General features: G+C 45.8%; 1 protein-coding gene across 2 annotated transcripts in view; it reads left to right on the top strand.

Moving 5' to 3' along the window:
- The first annotated feature begins 9,703 nt into the window (after window positions 1–9,703).
- Window positions 9,704–26,639, top strand: part of GRHL3 (grainyhead like transcription factor 3) — a 30,002-nt gene continuing 13,066 nt past the window's right edge. The window contains exons 1-6 of one of the 2 annotated variants that reach the window (XM_054802450.1): window positions 9,704–9,834; window positions 10,515–10,593; window positions 21,545–21,731; window positions 22,436–22,497; window positions 24,107–24,443; window positions 24,745–24,824. In XM_054802450.1, coding sequence (XP_054658425.1) covers window positions 10,577–10,593; window positions 21,545–21,731; window positions 22,436–22,497; window positions 24,107–24,443; window positions 24,745–24,824 — 683 coding nt within the window. In that variant the 5' untranslated portion in view covers window positions 9,704–9,834; window positions 10,515–10,576. Of the gene's footprint in view, window positions 9,835–10,511; window positions 10,594–21,544; window positions 21,732–22,435; window positions 22,498–24,106; window positions 24,444–24,744; window positions 24,825–26,639 lie in introns of both variants that reach the window. The other variant, XM_054802451.1, reaches the window with a different exon arrangement.

Raw genomic sequence — 26,639 nt, 5'->3', positions numbered from 1 at the left:
AAGAGAAGAACTGAGGGCTAGCTTTTTACAATGTCAAGGACATTTGAAGTTTCCATATAGTTTATATCCACTTTAAGTCCAAAAGACGGGAAAGAAACCTCGGTTACTCTTTCCTGGTGAAAACCTGGCCGTACTTCCCTGAGTGCTAGTGAGTGCTGGCTCTCTAATTCCAGCCTTCCTGGGATGATTCCCCAGGTTGTTGTTGAGAAATACCTTTCTGCCAAGTAGTCAGGACCGGAAGCTCCAGATACCTTCTCATCTGGAAAGGCAATCAGACAAAATGCCAAGCCCAGGGGGCAAAATTTCAGTCTTGGTGCCAGTCTTGCTTATTACATATCTGGGTTCTGCAGCCTGGTAGACTTTCATCATATAATTTATTTGCTTCTCAACATCCCTGCAGTTATTGAAAGCATCGTACTCAGAACTGCCACCCAAGGTTTCTCTAATTAGTACATCTGCCTTTCTGCCTTTCGGGGCAATTTTAGATTGTTCAGTTTACAACTTGACCTCAGGCAGCGAATGGCCAGAATTCGATCTGGGTTCCTCTTAGCCAGGGGAGCTGCCTGGGGTCTTCAGGACACAGGAGATCACAGGGAGAAAGGATCTGATACTGCAGGGATGGGCTCAGTAGAAATGTCAGCCAAATGTCATGCTTGGGTCAAGGGGGAAGAGTTTCCAAATACCCTTGCCTGCACACTGCCACACAATGCCAGCTTGCACTGCAAGGCTCTGCAAAGGGCAGTTTTTCCTTGTGTGGAAGAAAAGAACAATCCGCAATCCAAAATCTCCCTTGGGAAGGCTCACAACAGCCCTGTGCTGCCTATTTGACACCTGTCTACACTCAAGGTTCAGTGCTGGCTCTGGATAGCTGGCTGGGCTCCCCAAATAACATCTCGTATAGTGGAATTAAGTAGCTGGGTGCAAGGAGAACTCCTTAGGTTGTGTTGTCTTCCCCATCTATGGTGGTCCTACTCCTTCCAAAGCATGGCTGAGGTGAAGAAATAGTCCGATGCAATTAATCCCATCAGCTGGAATGCAAAGGCAGTGCATACCTAAGACCTGCCTACCTGCTGAGCACCTGCAAGTGTAAGAACCCAAATGGAGTGGCAGGTAGGCCAGGTTGGAGCCTCATGTCTTGTTTGTCTGACCTTTTATTCAAGAATGGATAAAATATGTTTAAATTCTTTTATTATAAGGCTTTCTCTGACCATCTGGCATCCTTCACCTGAACCCAGTCTTCAGCTTTGCCTCTTCAGTGAGCTCTGAATCTGGCTGCTGCTGGGACTGACCCAGATTAGATCTTGCTAGTTCATCCTAAAATTATTTCATTCACTGCTGAAAATCAGAGTAGCAGACACTGATTTCACTGGCAGCTACTGTAGGAGTTCACAGGAAAAAGTCTCACTGTCAAGGTTATAAATCCTTCAGGTTCAGATGAAATTGTAGCTTCCTTTTTGTGCATTTTTAGGACTCATCTGTACTTGGGGTTTGGCCACAAGTACCAGTTCCAGCTCCAGTAGAGACACAGTTTATCCTGGTGTAGTATAATTTGTTTGATCTTGTTTCAAACTGGGGTAAAAATGCATTGCTATAAGTCACATCTCCACTAGTGGTTTGCGTGGGTGACTAGACACTCAGGGTAGGCAAATTTTTCTAAGACTCGCATAAAATTACTTGCAGTACTGTACAGTCATGGCTGCAAATCCCACGAGAGCCCCAGGGGTGGCATCTGTCCGAGTGCTTTGTGCGGGACTGCCCAAACAGGCCTCCAACTGGAACAGGCACAAAGGTTGCAAGAGGCAAAGCTCAGGCACACTGATGTGCAGCGAGGAGCGCTTTGGTCTCCTGCTTTCCATTTCAGTGCCTTAGAAACAAGCTATGGCAACAGATCCTCCCTGAATATAATGAGGAGTGCCATTGCTGCTCAGACCCAGCATCAGAGGTTTGCCTTTCTCAAGCCATCAGTGCCTGATATTTGGGTGCCATATATTACTTGTGGGAAAAATATGAAAATGTTAGCTTAGAAGAAAGGCTGATTCTCAGATCATGAAGTAAAACAAGATTGATTGATTTATTTAACAAAGCTAAAGCAACAATTTGTTTTGTAATAGATATGTGCTTCTTTCAAGAGGCATTTTCTATGAGGAAGGAAAATCCCCGAGCTCCTAAGGGCCAGCAGCCCTTATGTGCTAACTGCCACCAAAGACGTTCCTGGTGCATCTTTAAATGTTGCAAAACTACCTGATATTTTTCCACTCCACGGGACAACAGGTACCTTGCAGTGAACTTTCAGTTAATCCCCCACCACCACCACCAACCTGCTCTGAGAAGGGAGTTCCAGCCCTACACATGCTGATGAAAAGTAAACTCATCTGCTGGATTTGCTGTGCAGGAAGGCTCATGGATTTATACATTTGACCTAGATGCTAGGCAATCTAGAAAGGATCTACTAAGTTCTTACAAGGTTTGGTTAGATTTGTTATCTGAGAAGGTGATGCAATGATATGATTTGAATTTAGGTTTCATTTAAGATGGCAAGATTCTTCACCGTAGATGTTGGATTATGCCCTAGCCAGGAAAAGTAAGCCATATGAGCAGGTAGAGTGAGTCAGAATTAAGTGGGCCTTTATTTGGTATCAAATATGATAGACAGATGCCAGCTAGGAAGCAAAGAGAGCTTGCCCACTACCAGAGGGTGGAGTAGATGGGTATCTGTTTTTCTTTCTCTCTCTTCTAGACTTCAGAGCCATGGGGAGGATGTTTGGGAGAGACGATGCCATTGGAGTTTCAGGGGCTCCTCCAAGGTGCCATGTGCCTGTTCATATACTGCAGCTCTGATAAGGAGAGATAAGAGCAGAGCCCAGGTTCCTTGCAGCTTTTGGTCTCTTTGACAGAGGTGTCAGCAGGAGATGGGCTGCAGTGTGTGAGCTCTGGCAGGTGAAGACCTGATACCTGGTTGTGATTACCTGCATCCAGATCACAGCTTCATCCAGGGGTGGATGCAGCTGCAGCATGGATGGAGGAGGACTATGCAGCTGGGGGGATGCTGGAGTGACTCAGGAGGTCCCATGACCCCTGATAAAGCTTTCCCTGCTGTTACTCTGCTGCTCACAGCAGTGGTGTGCAGCACCAAAGGGGAGCCACAGAGCCACTGACTCCCTCACACTGTCAGCCGAAGATGACATCCTGCAGTGACTCCCTTGAGCTGTGCTTGCACCAGAAGATAAAGTCCAAAAGTTTGAATTTCCCTTTTCTCCAGCCCAGAACTTACAGGAGGCTTCAGCACAGCCAGCTTCGCTTGGGTTTTGCTGCAGCATCTGAGGACACATTGTGGGCTCCACGTATTTTGCAAAGGGGGCTCTCCTTTTTCCTTTGATGGCTATACATTAGCATGACAAAGCTGGAGCCCTTGGAGAGGGAGCAGGGCCAACACTGGGCCTGTTTGCAGGAGATTTTTCAAAGGGCAATCCCTCCCTGCCTGAAAACTAGAGCTCCAAGTACAGGGTGCTTCTCCCACGTGAGGTTGTTCAGAACTTTGTGTTGTATTACCTGTGCAGTATCAGCCAGCGAGACGATAGCTTGGTGACTCATGCAAGGCCTTTGGCAGGGGTTTCCAGTTTTTTCAGTGGAAATGAGATTCAGTTCCCACAGTTGATGTACCAAGCCCCTGCCCAGCCTCACTGCTTCTCCCCTCCCTCTGTGTTTGCCTTTTCATTTGAATGCTTCAGGAGTGGAAGGTGTCTCCAAACCAGGCCTGAGATCTAAGCACAGAATCCCAACTCCAGGGACAATTTTAGAGTCAAATCAAGATTGATCGTGGAGCCAACTTTTTCTTCCTCTTGTCTATAAATAATCACGTCCAACAGCTGTCTTCTCAAGGTATTGTGGGAAAGTCGGCTCCTGCCAAAGTGCTGAGACAGAGAAAGGCAGGACGACTGCTGCCATGTGCCAATTCCAGCCATCCCAAAACATCCCCTGTACCAGTATCCCATGGCTGGTTCAGATGAGTAATGACAAGTGTAGAACAGAAGTGAGAAATAATTAAAATTTGCAGAGCGCTTTGATGGTTCCAATGCTAACCAGCCTTAGCACTAATATGTCATGAGCCATGGTCCTGCCAAAGACAGGGCTGGCTTAGAAACCACAAGTCAGGTTCCTGGTAGATGTAGGATTGCCTTTAAAATTGCTTAACTTTGTGGGATGTGCGAGGGAGTTATTTTCCTTTCTGTCTCTTCATTCCTGAGCCTATAGGGATTGTGTTTTGAGGCATTTTGCAACAATCATGAAGGACAGAGATTTTTATGTCGAGAAAACTTTCACATGATCATGTGATTACAGGAAGTCAGGCCGTAAAAAGGCGACTAAATAAACTAATAACAACAGCAAGTATCAGCAGATTTGTGATGAAATCATGAAAGCTGGCAAACCTGAGACATGAATTCCAGATGTTGCACACAGATAAGTATCTCTGGCCTGAGCTTTTCTAATTAGCTACAGAAACTAAGTTGTCATGTAAAGGTGTCTTTCAAGGCTCCCTGAGCAGATTCATTACAGTCTACCAGGACAGACTGATATTCATTCATAATATTTCCTTTTTTATTTGCTACTTAGGATTTACTGAATGAAATCCCATTTCTATGCTGTGCTTAGATTCAAATCAGAACTGGCATCTCTGCAACTGCATGAACCGAGCAGATACCGGGATCCAAACAGTCTTCACACTTCAGCTGGAGTCTGAATCTGAGCCCAACCTCTGCTGCTGGGATCTAACCCACTTGCTGATAAGGGTAATTTATTCTGAGCAGCTTGGGACACCTCTGCCAGTGACGTTTCCATATCTCTGCTCATGAAGGGCTGATTAATGATGCATGGAGTCAGCTGAGGTATCTGAGGCCAAACTCATCTCTGCTATAGCGTCACTGGCTGACATCAGATAACTTCCTGAAGGGAGGCAGCTTTGATCAGGCGGCAGCAGTGGGGGAAAATGGTTGGGAGCAATACCTGATGTTTTGCATCTGGTCCATTTTAAAAACTGTTTTCATGTTTAAAAATAAGTTTCTCTCAGTGAGGAGTCACAGCACTGTGGTCACTGTGGGCACAGCCCTGAGCCCTTCCTTGCACTGCTGGCATCATTGACAGCACTTTCTGCTCCTGTTGTGGTAATCACTGCGGGGGGGGGGGGGGGGGGGGAGGGAATTCAGCTCCTTGTTTTTGTGAAAGAGGAAACGTGCTTTTATGTTTCGAGTTGCATATGTGAGACAGTTGATGGGAGGGAGGTCCCGTGAGTTAGGTATGGCTGAAGAGCTGTAGGTGTGCTCACTGCTGGGTGCTGGGGTTACAAGACAAAGTTTACTTGGAGCCAATCTGCAGTCCCTTTTAAAGAGGACCCAGTTTTCCTCTGTGAAACCTAACCCTGACTCCTTCCTTGTACATATTTGTTGCTGAATATCACAGGTAGCCTGAGCGCGGGCAGCAAATTTGGCTGAAGTGGAGAACACCCTTGTTACATCTCCAACCAACTCCCTTCCACTGTAGACTAAACTGGCATGTCCATTCCATGCTGTGGGTTTCTTATAGCTGGTTTGGATTGACAGGTTTCAGCTAAAGTCAGCTCCAGATTGAGAGCATGGGACAAGCCTCAGGTCAGAGCATGCAGGGCGAACAAGTGTGTGTTCCGGGTGTGGAGGTACAGGGGACTTTGCCTCAGCTCTCCAGACCCTGTAGGACTTCAGTCCTCACAGCTGCCCAGCAAGGCCTTTTCCAAGCACTTGGATCCTTTTGTAGGTGAGAAAAAGCGAAGCTTCTTCCACAAGGAGAATCTGGCTGAGATGGTGGGTCACGTTTGTTTATTTAAACTGAAGGTGGTTGCCCTGAAGACTGTTAGTTGGGTCAGTTGTTTGCAACCCAAACTTGTTACTGTGTAAAAACTGGTAGAACTAGATAAAGACAACAGGAATTTTCCTATAGCCCCGTGGGCTACAACAGATAATAACAAACTGGCCTGACTCTATTAAAAAGACGTTTAAGCATTGGGTCATGTTGTTTAGTGGTACTAGGATCCAGCAGAGCCAGCCGGCTTCCCAGATACCCTGCAGGTATCTAACTGGAAAACAACTGCTGGGAAAGGGTCAGTGAGGGTTTGTCTTTCTCGCTTCAGAAAGCCAAATTCTTTTTTTCCTTTTCCTCATTATTACTCTGACAATAGCGCTATAGAGTGACTTGTGTAGCCTCTGTTGTGCTATGTGTTGTACAAACAGAGTGAAAGGGCGTTCCTGCCAGAGTAAGACTTGCAGGCGAAGGACGTTCCAGTTCAGCCTTTTCTTCTGCCTTCCCAAGAAAAAGGCTCTGGGAGGCAGAGGGAGTCTCACTGGGAAAGAGCGTCTGGTCTGGATATCAAAGGTTTCTACAAACTTATATGGCACAAGCTATATTTTTTGCTGGAAAAGCACCTGAAGCAGCCACATCTGCCTTTGGAGAACAGCTCACTTTAACCTGCTTCAGGCTGCTTCCTCTTACTGCATATTAATTGTTGAAGTGTTTTAATAACCTTTGGTCAAAGACAGCTGAAATTCCTGGCACATCACAGGACAACTGGAATGGATGTTTGACAGCTGTCAGTGGGAAAAGCTGTGTATCCTAACGGGATAAAAGCCCTTCCTTTGAAGTTTCTTACAAGTTATACAGAAAAGAAGCCAGACTGGGAACAAGGAGTGTGAAATGACTTATCTGAGGTCACACCGCAAATTGGTGGCAGAAGGAGAAATAGGAACATCAGACTGGGGCTCCTCCAGATGCAGACCCAGCCTGCTCTTGATGCGGCAGTGGCGTATGAGGGCTGGAGACCTGATGAGTGTTGTCCACAATCATGGAGCTGCTGATCTCTTGCTAACGAAATGCAGCTAATCACAGTCTGCCCCTGGAGTTTAAAGAGGGTTTAACAATCCAAACACGAGTGCAACCTTGTTGCCTTAGAGAGGGTGTAGCTGTGAGCAAAATTTGGCCCTCTCTTTTAAACTTTGCAGTTTGTCTTGACTGCTGCATGCTTTATTTTTAGAGCATCATAAAGGGCTTTTGTTCCAAGGTATATTTAACAGGGGAGGGGAAGGGAAGTAGGAGGGTTTTGTGCATAGAGAATGTATCTCTTGGTCTCTTTCTTCTAACCCACCCCCTCACCAGATACTCTTGGAGGGTGGAGTATAAATGGAAAAAAAAAAGAGCTAATAACAATTAAAAATACTGAAATCATAGTCAAAGGGATTGTCTAGGCGTCCAGGCCTGGAGGCCTCTCAGGCACCATAAAACATACATTATCACAAAAAACACAAGGTGCACAAGAGAATGGAAGAAGCAGGGTGAGGGTGGTCCTGTCTGGCAGGAGCGGGTGAGTGTTGAGGCAGCGCAGTGCCCAGGCAGTGCTGGCTGTCCCTGTTTCCCACCAGGACACATCACACCTAGACTAGTGTGTGCATGCTGGGGTGGTCCTGATCCTCCTTCGCTGGCAATAACATAAAGCTAACTCGGGAGGCTGTGAGGGTCCTGTCTGCGGGAATATTGGTGATGAGGAGTCACTAACATTTTTATGTGGCTTTGAAAATTTGTCTGCGAGAGCAAACTCAAGCTGGTGTTACCTTGAAGCAGACAGACATGTGTACGGGCCCCACAGAACTGACGCAAAGGGGCTGGTTTCTGCTGTGAGCGATTTTACCAAGGCGCCATAATTCCTGGAGGCTGGGAGAGTGCCTCAGTGCTGCGGGTAGGTGCATAGCTAATTGCATAAGAAACAGGATTGTATGCGAGAATGAGCACGCATCTTCCTAGCTGGCAAAGTCTCTCAGTACGCCATTACAATAAGATCCTCACAGGAAAAAGACAAGGTCCTGGATCAGTGGCAGCAAAGCTAAGAAGACATTTAATGCTTAAAAACAGAATTAGTAAAACTGAGAGAGACAGTCACAGCTGTCCTTTTGGAGTCCCAGCTAATTCATTCAAAGAAGAATCTGTTCTTCTGTCCTTTCTGCCAGTCCTTCCCAGCTTCCAAGGGACCTCGTGGCTTCTCAGGCAGACTCCAGACACTGAAGCAGGACTGGGCATGTAGCCTTGCTGGTGATGAGCAGGCAGGACCAAGACCCTGGTAAGCCTGGACTGGCCCTGGCCATTCCCATTTCCACCCGAGCTGTGGTGTGAGAGCTGCAAGTGCAGCAGGGGTGAGCTTAAACCCCCAAACGTAGGAATGAGGCTTTGTCAGCAGTACGCTGGTTACAGAGCTTAGATCCAGGCAGGCAGAATGGTCCAGTGGCTTAATTTTTCTCCTGTCCCTTATCATAGAACAACAGATGGCGTCATCCCTGCTGTTCTGCAAAAGGCCAAGCCTGAAAACCTGAACATTTCCGTCCACGTTTGGCTTGGCTGTGGTGACACTGAGGCCTGCAGGGCACCTTTCACTAAAGCAAAGACTGTTACTGCTCAGCTTTGCCAGACACATTTCTCCCTCTCTTTTCTTTGACACAGGCTTTTTCCTCTGGAGGTCAGAATCCTGTGCCCTGCCATTCCCCTGCATGGTCTGGCTCAGCTAGTGTTTTTTCCTCCTTCACTTTTGTTGCTGGAATCTGCTAAGTCTCACTGAAAGGTTAGAAGAAATTTGGAAATCCCCTAAGGGAAAGTTGCTGCTCTTTGCACTACCCAGAATGAGTGAGAGACTCTCTGCCTGGATCCTAGTAAAGGACATCTACCCAGGACTACAACTCTGGTCATCATGAACTGGGCAAGGTTTCCTTAATTTTGAGATATGGTCAGAATATTGATCAACTAATGCCACCACTGAATAAGATTTGTACTTCCTTGGCTGGATAGGACATATGCGTTCTTTCCTCTTCTTTTTTTGTACTCTCACCACTGCACAGTCTCCGCTGTGGCATTGATTCTGATCCTCAGCTATCATTCAGTTGACTTTTGGGTATTGCTGTCCTCTGCTGTACCAAGGTCTTGGCAGCTGGTGCTCTCCAGTGATCCCCAGTGGAGTTTGCGTTGCTCCAGACCTTTGGTTTTCATTCCTAGAAAACAGACTTTGTCCATTCCCTAGATCCCTGGCAGGCAGGAGTTTGCACAGCAGAGTGGAGGGTGATAGTTGCTGGCTGGGTCAGGCAAAGCTCAGCCCAGCATGTCCTTGTCAGCCAGTGCAGATACACCACAGTCATTCTTCCTGCGCTCTGAGCTGGCCATGCTCTGAGCCAGGAGCCATAGAGATGTGTTTGAAGGGTGTTGTACCCAAATTAATATGCTCTGTCTTCACATCTGCCTGTGTAGACATGCCTTCCGCCTGCCTGAGTGGGCACTTGCCACCAAGCTGGGAGAGCTGAACTTACTGTTACGTGAAGGAAGACTTACAAGCTTTCTTGTATTCACCCACTGGTGCAGGGCGCTGAGTGGGACCGATTCAGTGAGCAAGACAGTAATGGGGGGTGAGAAAGAGTGGTGGAAGCCTTTCTTTTTCCCTTTGTTTTAAGGCTTGTACCAACTTGTCTCGTAAAATCCTCTCCTGCCTTCCAAATCCAGTCAACATGAGTCACCCGCTGAGCCCATCCTTTGCCTCCTCATTGCAACACGGATGACAGAAACCATCCAGCTAGGAGTGCTTGAATCCATGATGAGTTTTGTTCTGTTGCATAAATCTTTTCCCCATTTACAGGTGAGTTGCTACAGAGCTATTGCCTGGGTGGTATTCCTGCAGCCAGTTCCCAAACGGCGTGTGTCTGGGCTTCCCACTGCCGTCCTGTGTGTGCTGGAGTAACTACGCTCTTGTCTGTGCTACAGAAGGCAGGACAGCATGTGTGAACGGTATGGAAAAAGGTTATTTTGCAGACCTGTTTTCCTTACATATCCAGTGTAATGCAAAGATCCCCTGAGCCAGTATATTTGCTGCATGTTTTGGCATCTAATAGTTTGGGGTTTTAAAGTGACTTTTTTAAGAGAAAAAAAAAAAAAGCCAAACACCTACAGAGACTTTCTGGAGTGAGTGGCTGAGAGACGGTGAGAAAAGGAAAGAAAGTACAATTACCGCTCAGGAACGAGAGGAAAACTTTTCTTCTTTACTAATTTATTCCTTTACATATATGTATGTATTTTGGTCTGTATATTTATATATAAAGCAACAGCAAAAGACAAATCAACCCCCAGATTCATAAAAATGACAGCTATTTGGCATCACAGCATATGGAACACGTCCTCCAAACTGAAACTAATTATCACAGAGATGAATAACTGATTCCACTCCTTTATCCTATCTTTTTTCCCCTAAGCGCTTTTCCTTCCTTCCCCACCCACCTTCCTCTCCTCCATCCTCCCGGGCCGGCAGGCAGAGGGTTACGGCTGCACCTGTCTGGGTGTACCTGTCCCAGGGCACCTGTACCGGCAGCCAATCCCCGCCGCCCTGCCAACCGACCTGTCAGCAAAATACCTGTACACTCAAAACCTCAACATAAATCAAACACTTCACAGGCAATGTCTGTCTTTAGCAGGTACTAGAAGAGAGAAGTCATCAGAATTTACTGTCTGCAAAGATTTGGAAACGTGGGGAAATATGTCTAATGAACTTGAGTAAGTAGAGTTTTTTTCTATTTACCTACTCCTCTCTGTAAAGGCTGAGTGTTTCTTCTGAGGCTTGTTTAAGTGCTTTGAGTCTGAATGAATTAGACTCCTTCGTTAATCCACCTGTCCAGCTGTTTGCAAGTGGAAGTACAAGAATGGGATGAGAGCGTTTTTCAGACTTTCTGTTCCTCACTAACCTGTTGCTGCTCTTAGGAGGAATCACTTCTTAGTGTTACTATTTCAGAGCTGTTTAAAATCAGGATCCTGATTTGTCCCTCACACCCCCCTCAGACTAAACTTTGACGCATAAGGTTTCTGTCTCTGTCTAGAGGCAAATCTGTTCTGCCTCTATCCAACAAAATCTAACATATGCTACAGTGATTCTGTGGATTTTTTTTTCTTAGAAAATACCTTCCAAAGTATTTACTAGTTTTGGATGAGTTCCTAGGGTTTTTTTGGAGTGAGGGTTGTTGTGTGGTGTTCTTTTTTTTATTTTGTTTTCTTAAAGTAAATGGATTCACATTATGATTCTATCAAGTTATGATGATTGATTATGTTCTTTGATTATTTTTTTAAACAAGAAGAAAAAACACTTAGCATTTTGTTGATCCTGTGTAACTCTTGCTTCGAATCTTGAGTCCTCCAAAATATTTTGGACTTTGGATACTGATGGTATGGATTTGCACAGCATACCATGCCTTGCACCTCTGGAATAACAGCAAACAAATGTCATATTGGTATGAGATGGTGTAGCAAAGGCTGGAGAATATTGAACAATGGTAGTGAATGCTGCTGTCAATCCAGTCTTAAAAAGCTATCTAGGTATATAGCCCTATATGAAATGAATGTGTATAATAAAGTATATCAAGAAATACATGTCCATATATACATCTGTGTACAGGTATGGTGCTTCAGAAGGTGTATTTTGAAAGAAAAACACATGCCTGTAATGTGTTTACAAGCCTGACAGAGAACCCTGAAAAGGTGCAGCGCTAATTATTATTTTATGCAAATACTGGGATCTGTATGCTTGGATCGATTAAGAATCAGTGAGTTAAATTTTCCCTTTCTGAACTCTTTGGGTAATTTATACTTGATGCTTTTTAAACTTGAGTCAGGCCATGCGGTTTACTTTCAAAATGCTACAGAGTGTTTGTGTGTGTACACAGCGCATTGCAGAATTAGACTGATGTATTACTAATTATGGACTGGGGCATTATGTTACCTGATGAATTACATGGTTGCTTGACTCTTCTCTTACTAACGGGCTGTTAACCCCTGTGCCTTTCACATGAGAAAGGGGGAGTTGATGGGAGCAGCATCCCTTTTGTGATTCAGATCTCGGCTCCAAAGCCCGATAAAAATGCAGAGGTGGCTGTCTGCGTGTGGGGCTCGGTTTAGTTACCGCCGGAGGTAAAAGGCTCTGTGCGACGTTTTCCTATAGATTGAACCTGAGGACACGTTTGCAAATCTCTCTGAAAATTTCACTTTAGTTCACTAGCCTACAGCTGGAGGAAAAAAATTCTCTCGGGAGTGCAAACAAGAGGTGTAACAACTCCAGCCTGCTGATGCCTTGTCAGAGGGCAGGGGCAGGCACTGCCAGCTCCTGGGGAAAAGCGTTTAGGAGCACAATGGGCCTGGAGTACCTCACCGAAAGCTCCCCAGGGCTGACGGGGAGCCCCGATAGGAGATAAGGGAACTGAGAACTTCGTGGTACCAAAGGCATAGCTGAAACGTTCAGACAGCTTTTGGGTTTACTATGAGGGGGAAAAGGTGTCACCGGGGAGGAGGAACCTTGTGAAGAGCTGCTGAAGCCCAACATCTGAGCAGTGGGGCTGTTGCAGTAGCTATTCACCTCTGGTTAATCACCTAGACCAAAGTCGTACAGGGTGTAGCTTCGTAGACATCAGAGGAGGGAAAGGGCTCTCAGGAGCAGTACTTAGAGGATCTGATAAGGACAGCAGTGCCTATCTGTGTGTATGGCACAGCCATTGTTCTTTACACAACCCCCAGGACAAGCCGAGCACGGGGAGGATGGATCTGAGCTGAGAATAGGTGCCCAAATGTACCTGGTTTTAGGGGAGCTGTGATAGCCCCATGGACTGATGCCGTCACCCAAAATGACAGGGAGAATAATCTCATCTCTTCCCTTTGCCACTTTAATTTCACAGAAGGGACTGGGAAGGGACTAGCGTGGCATGAGAGAATGAGATGTTTTGCCTATTATAAAATATTCTAACTGATAATTTCCATAGTCTTCTAAATTGAACTTATGTCTAACTCTGCAATGCGTGGGCTTGGCTTGAAAGAGTTAACCAGGAGTTACTCCCAGTTGTGGTTTTGTGGTCGAAACCATGATCGCCAGAAGCAAATTTTTGTCATGCATAAGGTGTGTTATTAAAACTTGAGTTATGCTCCTGGTGAATGAAAAGTTAAAGCCCTTTTGTAAAATCCTGGCAGTAAAGCACACAAGGGATAACCATGCTGAAGCAAGGTACGCTTTCAAGGGAGACGTGGGTTGTTTTTTTTTTTTTAAGTTATGTAAAGAGAAAGAGAGATTTTTAAATTAAAGAAACAACAATCAAATAGCTGCTATGCAATTCACAGCAAAGGAGTAAAAGCCTTCTGAATAAACTCTAGACTCAAAGCAGCGATAAATCAACATTTACATAGTATCTCTGCTTTGATGCTTTGGGTCACATTTACAACCGATTGGTACATTGGTATAATTCCAGAGAAATTTGTAGAATAAAGACAGTTACACTGATGAGGATCTACTCCTGCTTTGTTTGGTCTGGTGTTTAAATGGTTGATCGTTTTAAAGTATTCATCTGAAAATGCACTTGCACTTACATTGCACCTGCAAGCGCTTCAGTTCAGCTGGTTGGCAGGGATCTGCTCCTGATCAGTGCCTCAGATCCTTGAATAGCATGTGCTCAGGGATGATAAAGGCAACAGCTGAAAAATACGTTAATCAGTGGAATTGATTATATAGCATATGATTATATTCTGGTTGGGACTCCATTGCTAGTACCCAAGTTTGAAAGGCTTGGAAGAGAAGAAAATGTGATGGCTTGTTTTTTGTTATTCCTTTAGGTGATATGTTATTCTGGCTGGTAGCTGTGATTATGGTGTGGGTGAGGGGAGCTCTGATCCAAAATTGGTCCTTGTCCCCAGAGTGTTCATAACCACAAGTGTTCATAGGACAGGAGCAGGCATCATTTACCAAAGCAGTTTGTTCCCAGGTGCCAGCCACCTGCTCTGTCAAGTTTTTGTTACTTTTCATCATTCTGCCTTTGCTGTCTGAGCTGTGATGCTTGCTCTCCAGAAATGTGTTTTTTAGTAGGGTTATATCTGGAATGGGATGAATTGTATTTGGCAAAAACATTGAAACACATTATGCTATTTTTTTTTACTAAACAGCAAAGCAAAAGGCTTGCCTGACCTTGGGGGACACGTGTTTACAGGATACTCTGAATCAGAATACAGTAGAGTGTACATACAGAGTACATCAGCCAAGCATGTTACAGGAGATCTGGGCAGCTGAGATCTGGCCGGCCTGAAAAGTCCTTCCAGGATGGGAAGAAAGAGGAAAGCAAAAGGAGAGAGCCAACTCTGGCTGTATGTCACCAGGTCTGCGGATAGTCATAGTGCAGCTGAAGAAGGTACAGCTGCTGGCAGAGATCGAGCGAGGTTAGACTGACAGGGCAGAGGAGCAAACTGCATCACATGAGGCTTGTGTCAAGTGTCCTGCCCTGACACACACTTCGTGTATCCTCTTGGGCAACTCACTGGAGGATTCACCTCACCCACCTTCAGCCAGCTTAAACCCAGGTGCCAATTTTGTTAGCTGACTGAGTTTGCAGGCAATAGGAAGAGGTCAGCACATCCCAGCCTAAAATGGGAGGACCAAACTGTCCTGTTGGCTCTCAGAGCGTGTAGGAAGCCTGAGACTCAAGGCATAACTCGGAAGTGGCAAACCTCCCGTGAGGTCAACATTCATCTCTGCTCTTACTACTTTCTTAAATGAGTGCTGAGGTTCACACAGAAATATGTGACATCATTTAGTGTGTTACTGCAGGATCCTCTGATAGGATGTGATGAGGGAAGTATAGAAAATTGAGTAAAACTGGGCTCTGCTACAGTACAAATAACCCATAATAATTGATTACTAGATTGAAACCAGATTACCTGAAGAGCAGTAAAAAAAGAAACAAACTTTGTTGCAAAAGATTGCATATCCCTTTATTGCTACCATTGATTTTTTTTTAATCCAAGTCCTGTAAAACTGTGAATTTTTAAATTTTTTTTATTTAAAAGCCACAGCTCTTGGAGTCAGTGAATATAAAAGAATTAAAAAATAAAATAGCAAGTAGCTAGGTTATTAGATGTGGAAGCTGGGGTATGAAATCCATAAGCACTGAAAACAAAAAAAAGAGAACTGAAAACACCGGAACTCTTGGAGTTATGAAGCTCTTCTCATCATGTATAATCTTTCTTATGGTGTTTGAAGGACTGGGAGCTTCAGTGCAGTGTGTGTGTGTGTTATGTGTTAGTGGAGATGAAGGTTTGTGTTCATGAATATGTGGATACATAAGGCGTCCTTATCTGTCTACAATGAAAATAAGAAAGGGAGTGAAGTTTAAACCAAGATTTCAGGGGTGCCAGGTGGTAGCAGATGCTCAGTCAGAGACACTGTTCACAGCCTAGTTTTGGTGTCCTCCCTTTGGAGGCAGATCAGCCTGAAACACAAGACACCTCAAAACTGAAGCATCCGACATCAGAAAGGGCTTCTGGAAAAAATCAGCCATAATTCCTGAACTGCAAACTAATTCTGTGCGGTAATTTGTTTTGTTAGGCAGGGAAGGCACTATGGCACGAATCGTTTGTGAAATGTGATTGTGTGGGTGGATACCTCAAGGATGATGTTATCAGGTAAAACACAATACCAGCTGGTGTCCCCCAAACATCACTCAACACTGAATCGTCTCATGGAGCCCTTCAGGCTAGAAAGGCAGGAACCAGTCCAATGCTGGCGAGGTTTATAGCAGAGGTTCAGGTCTAGTTCTGTTTTCTCATCTTCACTGAGGAGCCTTGGATAAGTGATTTTAATGTCAATCCCCATGTCTCACTTTCTCCTCCTGTGATAATAAATAGCTTCAAAAGAGGGGAGTTAGGCTGGTGTAAAAATTGAAGAACACTGAGCTCGGATCTTGGGTTTGTGGGTCCTAAAGAGCTGTGAGTAACCCAAGAGGGCCAGGAGACAGGTGAGTTTGCCACATATTACCCAGGTAGTGCCTGTCCCTGGAAGGTTTGTCTGGCTCCACAATGCTTTGGAATCAGCCTGCAAACTGTTCCAACTGGTTTCAGCTCCGCAGGAGAGTTGGGGTAGGGGATTCAGTCAAAGAGCTTGGCAGGGTTCTATCTCCCCGAGTGTCAGCACAATGTGCATCGCCCCGGTCCCCACCCTCCTCCATCCCACCTGTAGGGACGCACCACACCTTCCCTGCTGTATGGCTGGAGCCAGCTGCACGGCTAACCCATCATCCTGGGTGGTGCTGAGCACCGCTGGCTTCCACCAATGCTGAGGACTCTCAGCTACTTTTGGGAAACAGGAGCAATTTCTCAAAGATGCTCATAATGGCCCCTTTCCTTTCCATCCCAGCCTCTGCACATTTCTGCTCTGCACTTATTAAATGCAGGTAGATGCCCTGTTGTGTGCATCTGTGCAGGGTCTCTGGTTGAGTGCGGTGGGGTTAGCCTGTCTCATGCATCTGCCACGCAAGCCACATGCTTCCAGGAAAAAGAGAGGCTTAGGCACTGTCTTTGTGGGTGAAACAGAGCTGAGGGATGGCTAGGAAACATCTACCTGCTGTGCTGAGTGAACGTACTGCACTACTCTGAGGCTGATCATGCAGCTGAAATGCCCCTGAAGAAACCCAGTGACAGAGGCCACATTGTTATCCAGCTGCCAGAGAAAATATTTCTGTCCGGTTGACAGTGCAGGTCAGGGTCCATGAGATTAGTGGTCTCCTTTGACGCCTATGGATCGACACTGTATTGTACTTGGCATCCAGGCAAAGTTTTTTCATCATTAGTCCCTGTGTTTGTTATGTTTCTTTTTTTTTCTCTTTTTTTTCTCTTTTTTTTTCTTTTTTCTTTTTTCTTTTTTCTTTTTTCTTCTTTTCTTCTTCTTTTCTTCTTTTTTCTTCTTTTTTTCTTCTTTTTTTCTTCTTTTTTTCTTTTTTTTCCCCTTGATACTTTGTCTGGATTTTTTCCTGACTGTGTGAATGGGCCTGTGACAGTATGCTTACTGATGGCTGTACTACCACATTGTCTTCACATGTGCTTATTTGTTAAACTTGCAAAGATAAAGTGAAATCAGAATTTAGCTGAGAAGTTTGGATTTAGTAATGAGGCCACCTTGTGGGATGCTGTTCTTCCTTGGCAAGGGGGCCTGGTTTACAGGCTAAAATTTCTACCCCCACAAAGCAGTCATGGTAAATGCTGCTCTTCATCGGCCCTGCTTTCTCAGGTGTAGTGTTGATCCTTCCCCATATGACTGATAAGAGGCACTTGGGGAACTGTCAGGGTTATTTCAATAGGGAGGGGAGTGCAAGGCACAAAGCCGGGGCTAATGAAAGCCCCCGTGTGAACTGCCTGGGGTATCTCTGAAGTCCTGTGGGCCGGGGTCTTTATTCTGTGGCTTTGAATTCCTGCTGCTGGTTGCCATGGATTCTCTGCTCCTTTGACAATGTGATGTTTCTCTGAAGCCATCAGCATCTGGTGTGGCTAATATTTAGGTTGGAGGCCTAATCGGTTATAGGGGAGAGAACAAAGACAAGCAACACAAAGCTTAAAGGCCGGCAAAACCACCCACTGAAACCCAACAAAAGGCAAAAGGAATACAAGTGTTTCTTTCCTGCTTGGCTGATCTCCCCACCTAGACCCTTTGGGCATATTCTCCTGTTTCAGCATAGCCCTGAGTGTTTATTCATAATCAGGAGGCCACTGTTACAGTACGCTTGGCAGATAAATAGGGGAAACAGAGATTGGGTGGGATGGAGCGGGGAAAGGGGGCTGGTATCACCTTGTGTCAAATTCTAAACTGTTTGGAAACAAATAGACTGCTCCTTTCCCAAAATCATGCACTGCTTTGCGCATGACCCTGAGGCTCCAGCGAGGCGAGTGTGTGCACACAAGAAGGGAGGCTGCTGGTCCCACATGTTTGTGTTTCACTAACCGATCCTCGCTTTGTCTGAGTCACTGCACCAAGGCGACTGCCTGTAAAGGGAAAGTTTGTTCTGCCAAACAGAGAGCAGACAGTTTGCAGTGGACAAACATGGCATAGCCACATGGAAGGGGCATCTCAGGGAGTGATGAAAGTAAAGTTCACGTGTGTTTGGATCTGGATTTGGATGTCTCTTTCCTGCCTTTCTTCTTCACAGAGATTGCTAATGCTGAGTTGGAAGTAGGCTGTAGAAGCAAACGAACATGAGGGTATGCTGTAGCTGCATGAACTGAAAAGCATCTGATGTCAAAAAGGTGCCTCTAAACATGTCATCATATCTGCTTATCTCCTCAAATCACCCTCTTTCTTCAGATACTGGTTAGCCCTGCTGACCTTGGGGAATAGGGTCAGAGCAGAGCCAACTTCTCTGGAAAAGTGAGGTGGGATGGAGTCTGCATTACGTCTCATCTGCAGAGCTGTCCTAGCTGCAGAGTTTTATCTGCGGCAATTCACGTGGCTCCACTCAGATATATTTCAGTGACTGCCAGGGATCATGTGAATTCTGGAAAAGAAACAAGACAGAGTAAATGCATGACCCCATCATGTCACCTTTGTCCAAGTCCTCAGCTGGGTGAATCAGTGCAAGCTCACTGGGACCAGTGGAGTTCCCAGCGTGCAGAAGGGGCTGCTGTGTTCCTGTGCTGTCAGCACGCTGACTTTCCAGGACTTTGTGATTTCTAAGCACTACAGGGTCCTGACTGAAGCCTCCAATGAGTTGTGCTGGAGTAGCCTAAAATGCTGCTGTCCTAATCTTCCAGTCTCTCCTTTCTGCTGGAGTTTGCTGCTTTGTAACAGGCGTACCATAAGGCAACGTGTGCCCACATTTTAGCTCTCCAGTTCAGCGCACAGCATATGACATTGGGAGAGTGCTTTTGCCTTAGTATGCCAGGTCCAGGGTAGGGCAGGTTTTCCGTTGTGCCACCGCTGCTGCAGGAACAGTTTATCCTAGCAGAGGCGTAGGGCAGGCAGTGATGAGGTGGTGATGTCTGCAAGCAGCACAGCCAGAGATACTCAGCGAAGCCAGGAACCCCATGTGAATATGAAATGCTGGCTCCTAGGGTGCTTTTCAAACTTGTATTCTTCATAAACTGGACACAGCTACAAAGGATTGAAATCTCAACACCCCCCCTCTAACTTCCCTCTGCCTCCAGAGAGCAGACCAGGTGATAAGATGCTAAAACATCAACCGCTCATGCATACAGCGGTTGTGCCATGCCAAAGTGACAAGGCAGGGAGGCAGAACAGAGTCATATAACAAGGAGTGCTTCAGTTGAGGGCCAGAGTGAGGGAGAATAAAGCTCCAAAGCATTTTTCCTTATGATATCTGTGCTTTTTTAAGCTCCTGAACACTTTGTTGCTACATCTTACTATGGTGTGTTTATCTATGTTGATTACAAGTGATAGGAGCTGAGTCTCACCCTGAGAGCAAGCTCTGTTGCTGCCTATTCTTCCTTGAGAAAATCGGATTGAGAACGGGTGAGGATTCCTGTCCAGACAGGACTGAACAGCCCATCGCCAAGTCGACAGCAGTGAAATCTGAGTCATGCCGATTGCTCGCCTTGGAGACAGCAGCGGCACTGAAGGGGAGGGAGGGCTGCGTGAGAAACGCTAAAGACAACGAAACTCACAAAACACCTGGTGAAGTTTCATGCACGGGGTGAAACTGGTGTTAGTGCATCATCTTGATGTGCGAGGGAGAAGAGGAGCAAACTCAGCATCTCCGTTATACCGGTGCATGATGGGAGCTGGCGGTGGCCAGAACCGTAAGGTGGAAGCAGTTGCTCTCTGTACCAACCTGAGCTCAGGCGCCTGCTGCGGCTTGAGCAGAGAAACTAGTGGGAATTGGGTGCCTCAGGCCATTAGCAGAGCTGTTACCAGCTTCTCTGCTGTCTGCAGCTCAGATGCGGAGGGACTCTGTGTGGAAGCAACATATTCTTTAATAAAAAGGTGACAAGGACAGCAGAGGTAGCCCTTGATGGCCCTTGGGCTGCTCTGGGAGAGACTGTACCATTATAGGGCTGCCACTCCGCTCAGCCAAGGAGAGCACTGAGTTTGATCCAGGAACATCACCAGAACTATCCATGCATGGTTTATATGTGTATTCCCCGCTGGAGACCTGGCAGTGTGAGAGAACGGTGCCTGTGCAGGAGTGAAGTCATCTCGGCTGAGCTGCCAGGGAGGATGGACCAGCACCTTTTACCGCATCCAAGGTCCATCTCCACACCCTTCCAGTTTCCAGCCCAGGAGCATCCACTGAGCACCTGGTTTTTCACCCTGTCAGCGTGGGCAGCTCACACCAAATGGGCTGGCAGTGTCTGTCGTGGTTAGCAATAATTGGGAGTTGCAGAGATGCCAGATTCCTTTCAAGAGGAATTACTGTTCTCCAAATGATTCACTTAAAAATCTAGACCAGGACTTACTATAAACATATGGAGAGCAGCTTAATGGAAACAACATATTCCTTATAAAATGCTATTAAAATGTAGCATTCATTACCTAAATTCCTGTAGATTTTCTTTGCCTTTCCATAAAAAAAATCAGCAATTGAAAAAGTTCTGCTCTTGGCAACTTTGGAGATTTAAAGAAATCTTTCTTTTTATAATTTTTTTAAACTTCTTCCACTAAAAAAAACCAGTCTGCCCTTCCAGGACGTTTCCATGTTTATGAAAAAGTAATTTTTGTCCACAAAGCTTGGTTTTTATGATAAATAGTATGAGCTGTTGTGGTGACACCATATACACATGATTGAAGGACGTGACAGGAGTACGGCCACTGATTCATTCTCCTCTGAGCAGGGTGAACCTGCAGCGTGGAGCATCCAGGGAATGCACGGAGGTGTTTCTGTGCTGGTTGCTAGTAGGATTTGCTGGAGGAAAATGAAAGATGACCGATGTTTGGGTAATTAAGTGTCTGACAGTTTGTTAATATAAGATGGAGAGACCTGGAGAAAGTGCCAGAAGAGAGGACAGGCAGGGCATTATTTTGGTATGTTGCTTCTCAGCTCACGTAGTCCCATGAGCCTCACCTTTGTCAGGAATTTTTTAGTGGAAGGGAGGGTGCTGTGATCTGCCTGTCTACTTCTCTCTATGTAAAATCATATACAAATGATTGAAAAAAGCCCCTAAGTTAGATTGGAACGGAATTTAAAAACCACGAACTACAGCAAAGAAAAATGACTGTGTTTGGTTTTGTCTGGGTAGGTCAAGTTCTCTGAACAGCGAGTGATCACTTACATTTGTGGGCTGCACTGGCCTTTAGCTCCAAATTCAAGGAAAAATTTTGCAAAGTCTCCTGGTCATGTTGCATTCAAGTTACCGACCAACGTCCCACCTTGGTGGTGTGTGATCTGGCTGGTAGCATGTGCTGGCTGAGGAAGGAGCAGTTGCAGACGATGTCGTGGTGTTTTGCATCCCTGGGGCAGGAGGAGGGAAGCAGAGGTATGTCTGCCTCTCTGCATGGCCCCACCAGAGAGACTCTGGCCTAATTTTGTACATAGCTACAGGCAGAAGAATTGGTAATCCCAAAGACTCTGGGAGTTAAGGACCAGGAAAGCATTCTTTCTCTGTTCCAGCAGTGCCTTTGGGAAGCCCTTCATGTGTTCAGCTGTATGGCATGGAAAGTGCTGTTGAAAATTATTACCCTTCATTCAGTTTCCTCCGTCTGGCCCAGTTTTAGATCTGTGCGTCTGATGAAGAATGACACCATGAACTTCCAGAAATTCCCCTACACCAATGAAGATGAAGCCTGGAAAACCTACCTAGAGAACCCCTTGACTGCAGCCACCAAAGCTATGATGAGGGTGAACGGAGATGATGACAGCGTGGCTGCCCTGAGCCTGCTCTATGACTACTACATGGTATGTTCTCACTGGGGCTGGGTGTCTTGGGGGAGTTTGTCCCAGAAGAGAAGCATGAAGGTAAAATAGGGTGCTCAGCCACCCTACAAGGGTACCCATCTCCTGAGCTCTTCACGTTGTTTATGCAATGAACCTCATAACACCCTCAGGCATAGAGTGCCACTATTATCCCCAGTGCACAGATGGTAAACTGAGGCACAAAACACCATTATACTGTAGAGGGAACCCAGAAACCCGGAACAGGGTGGAAAACTGAACCTGGGCGTCTTGAGTCTTAGCCTGGTATTTTTTTTTTTTACCTGACAGCTTTCATATAAGGAACAGGAATGCTCTGAGAGACATGGAGCTGGAATAGCTAGGTGCCTTGCCGACCCTAGCATCTTTATTTTTCCAGTGTTGCTGGGGCTTCAAGAAATGTGGATATGATTTAGCCCTAATTGAAACCAATAAGGCTGATGTTCCCATTCACTTGGGTGCTTTTAAAGTCCTTCCAGAGCAAAATGATGTGGCTTGCCTAAGGTTACCTTGGGAATCTGTGGCAGAACCAGCAAAAGAGCCCAGGCCCCCTGTGTCCTCACCCAGTGTTTATTATTCACCCAGTGTTTTATCTATGGGACTTCACTCGCTACACAGACAAGGCTAATTTTGCCTCTGTTTTCCATTAATCTAACAATAAACAAACTCTTTGTTCTCCCTTGTTCTAGGTCCCAAAGGAGAAGAGGATTCTTCCATCTGGTATGATGGGACGCAATGAACTAGGAAAGAGGTTAGCTTCATTTTTTGCTCTCTATAGCTGTCTAATTCTCCTGCAGCTGCTTGCATGCATGATGGGTCTCTTAGCTTGCATAAAATAGACATCAAAGCACAGTGTTGTTGGTAATAACAGTGGAGGTTATTAACCCTGAGACATATATTAAAATTCTTTAGGCCAGATCCTAAAGCAGGTATAAATTGAGCTACACCCATTTACACAACTGAGGATCTGTCTAGCTGTGTTCAGAGGATTTGCACTGATTTGCAGCAACTGAAGAATTTGTCTTTATTTCCTACTTTGTGACAACTGGAAATAGGAAAGGGATTAAGCATTGGCAGCAAGAAGGGAATGATCAAGTCCTCTTCTATTCATTAGGCTGATAAGGATTTCTGTTTCACTTGCTTCCAGTCTCCCAGGATTCTCTTCCAGTGACTCCCATTTGTTCTTTGAGGTTTTTAGATAATTAACTATTAAATAAATGGCTCATTTGCCACTATGAGTTCAGTTCCCCTTCCTGGATGCTGTGTACTTTGGCAACCTTTTCTGGTTGTCTGTGTTTAACTACTCGATAGAATAAGCCTCTTGAATGATACTTCATTCCTTCTTTGTAAGTAAGCTGAGTTAAGCTGTTTTTCTCCTCTCTGAAAGGCCACTGCATTCTGGACAGTGATATGTTTTTTATCAACTACAGAAATTTCAGCACATACCTGAAGGTGAAGCTCTTAAAGCAGAGTGGGTGGGAGCTACTCGTTCAGCTTTACTTCCCTTGGGGGTAGCTCATGCTGCCAAGAGGTGTGCGGGTTGGTAGGGTGGGGGTTGGTTTGTTTGCTGAGCATGGTAACAGGGACAATAAGCCACCTTTTCCCAGCTCAGCTAGGGCTGTGGAGTCAGCAGGGTCACACAGTCACCACTGCAGAAGGGACCAGTTCTTGGGATGCTGCACAAAGGGATGGTTTCTGTGTGCAAGAGGAGTGCGGTTTTGTACATGGCCTTATCACTTGATGGCTCCTATACTTTTCTGCTCAGAAGTGCTCTTAAATCTGGGCCATACACCTCACTTCCAACACTGCAGCCATGTCAATTTTTCACTGATATCATGTTCTCTGGGAGTTTTGCTTTCTAAGCTCCTGGAGTTTGTAAATTTGTACAAGAATCAGCTTTCCTGAAAAAAAAAAGAAAAAACCATTTTAAAAAAATCAACTTTCAGTGTCAATGATCCTTAAAAAGACTAAGATGGAAAGACCACATCACAGTTATCTTTCTTACCGTCCCTGCTGTTCTGTTTAGTAGCCTAAATAAAGAAATAATGGTTGTAGGCCCTGGATCTGCAGCCCCAAACCATATCTAAACTGTATTCTCTGATTCTGTGTGATCATCCCGTATCTGCTGAGCACCTCTGGCTCTTGCTGATGGCAGAGAGGTGTGTGTGGAGATCACCCACAGGCCTGTCAGATCTCCCATACCAAGCAGGAGATGTACACAGCTGACTCAAGGTCACCTGGCAGCTAGACTGTGCAGTTTGCTTCCAGCAGCACATCAAGGCACTTGCTTCTTGCTGTGACAACTTGCTGGGGTTGTCCTCCCTCTGCTCTGGTTTGAGACAGGACCCTTTCTCCATCAGGCACTGCCACGGCATGGAGTACGACCCAGAGATCGCATCCTTTGATGGCTCAGCCCATCTCATGAAGCTCTTGTCTGAAAATGTTTCCATGACCCAAGAATATTGTGAGCCACAGAAGAAGAATGGCTTAAGTCTTGAAGGCGTCCCTACTTCTCACAAGCTGGCCATGCTTCCACCAGGCACTAGCAAGCTGGATGCCACCCCAGAGAACTACATGGTCCCTCCAGGGGATGTGTACGACAACAGCTCGTTGAACTCCCTCTTCGAGACCATCCCCGTAGCCCCACCACAGCAGCGGTGGCAGCCAGACAGCACTTTCAAAGAGGATCCCCAGGAGGTCAGAGCCGGTGGTGGGTTGCATGCTGGCAGTGCAGCCCAGAGGGTGATGCGTGAGGCTGTCTCTAGTTTGGGGTTTGCTCATGCTGGAGTCAGCGGGAGCTTTGCTTTTGCATTAGAAGCTTGATGCTGTTCCCATTGAATTGTTGGGGTTTTTACATTGGTTTTGGAAGTTGGATAAGGCTTCGAAATGAGGGTCCATGTTTTGTCTATGGCCTCTGTTGCAATGTCTGGGACAAGATGTATGGACAAAGCAATGAAAGATTTTACTTTTGACTGTTTTTCTTCCCACTTGTCTACAGTCGCTGCTCTTCAGTGATATCCTTAAACCCCAGCCAGAGCCACCTTGCCCCGAGAGTTATGCTACGGACAGTGTTAAGAGGTAACTGCCAATCCATGGTCTCTGGGGTCCAGTGCCTTTGGCTGTGTCCCTTTCCTGGGGAAGGACTGCATCCCTTTCCTCCTCCCAGTGCCAGCCTTCATAATGACCATTGCAAACTCATCAATCTCATGCTTTTGCAGGGTAAAGTTGTGTCCCCCTGGTGTCTTAGGAGCATGTTGCTGTTCCATGACTTTTTAGACACAAAGCAGGGATGAATTTTAGTGTTTGTAGTAGGAAGCAGGGATTAAGATTTGAAATGATTTTCTGAAAAGGAGTCAACCCCAATGTTAAGTTCAAGTTGCTAAATGGGGTTGTGCCAGTTCATTTTTTTACCTCGAGAGGTGTGTGGTTCAGACTGTATTCTGTTGACCAAAGTGGTGTAAATCCAGTGGCAGCTGCTTCCACTGCTCTGGTCACATCTCATCAGCACCTTCACCTGCACAAGGGGAGGTGCGGCACTGAGGTCTTTTATGTGAGGGTTTGCTGTGCATAACACCCCTTTCCCAGGGAGCACTGCTTGGGCCCTGTGCTACAGATAGATCCGGGTGGCTGCACCATCTTTCCACAAACTACTTGGAATGGGGTAAATGACAGAGAAAATGAGGATGACAGTTGATGAGGGTGATAAGCAGCCTTCTCCTAAGGTTTAGGTTCTTGCTTTGGGTTTAGCACTGTTAGTCAACCTTGATTTTAGAAGGTATCACTGCCTCTCATTCCTAAAACATGAGAGGGATTTCTTCCTCCTTTCCACCCCTCTCTCAGGCAGAGCTTCCCTGCTCTAGATACCGCATCAAACCTCTGAGTAGGTAACATCATTATTCCACCTCCCACTTTTTATTTGTCTCCTGAGTCACCTGACTCTGTGACTCAGCTGTCAGACGTGGGGATTTTCACACAGGCAGCAGCTCATGTTCGTCAGCAAGCTGTTTGCTGTTTATTTGTGCACTGAAGTTCTCTGGCTCTCCTGGCTCTAGATAAGAGGAGTTGCAAAGCCTATCTACAGAGATGGCATCACAGGGGAGGTGGAGCAGGAAAAAGAGATGGGTTGGTGACTAAATAGGAATGTGAGGATCTTCAGCGCACTTGAAGGGTCTGTGTGAAGGCTTGTGGCTTGCACAGATTCCTCACAGAAGAAAGTAGCTTGAGCTATAGTCTCATGGTTTGAATGCTCATAGGTGCTGGTGAATGCCCAAGAGCAGGGCTTCTTGAAAATCAAGCTCTTCTTTTAAATTTGTGTGTCAACAATGTCACCTGCCTCTGTGTAACACTACAAATATTTTCTATAAAGACTAAAGTTGCTGCCCACCAGACTTCTAAGTCCATTTTTAAGCACCTGGATATGCAAGCAGATGTCAGCATCCTGCAGGTCCTCCTGTTTCTACAGGACCCATTAGGACACAGTTTTCCTGGGTCAGCCATTTATGGGTGTGAATTTGGAGACAGGAATCTGAGATTAGGATGTTTTAAAAGTCTCATCACAGGTATCTATTTTTGTTTGGTTTGGTTTAGGCTTTTGATTGTGCAATGGTTTTGTAGCCATCCACAGAAAAATACTGGTTACAATAATGTGCAGGGTTTTTAAAGCCAAAACCAAAGCGTAAAATGAGGATATGTGAGAACTGCTGCTCCCCAGGGTGTTGGGGACAATCGGTATGTGCTGTGCTGGGAGGTGCTCAATCACTGCTGTAGGGGTGTGAGATGGGGAATAGGGCAGAGACTCCTGTGTGTACAGTGTCTGGAACCTGTAAGGATGAAGGCTTGCATGTCTACTTGTTTTGCTTTTGGAGTGAAACAGCAGCATGAGCTTATTCGTCA

The sequence above is a fragment of the Grus americana genome, chromosome 23, assembly GCF_028858705.1.
Source record: "Grus americana isolate bGruAme1 chromosome 23, bGruAme1.mat, whole genome shotgun sequence".
NCBI lineage: Eukaryota > Metazoa > Chordata > Aves > Gruiformes > Gruidae > Grus > Grus americana.
Note: the sequence above shows the minus strand (reverse complement) of the source record. Positions and strands in the feature narration are given on the sequence as shown.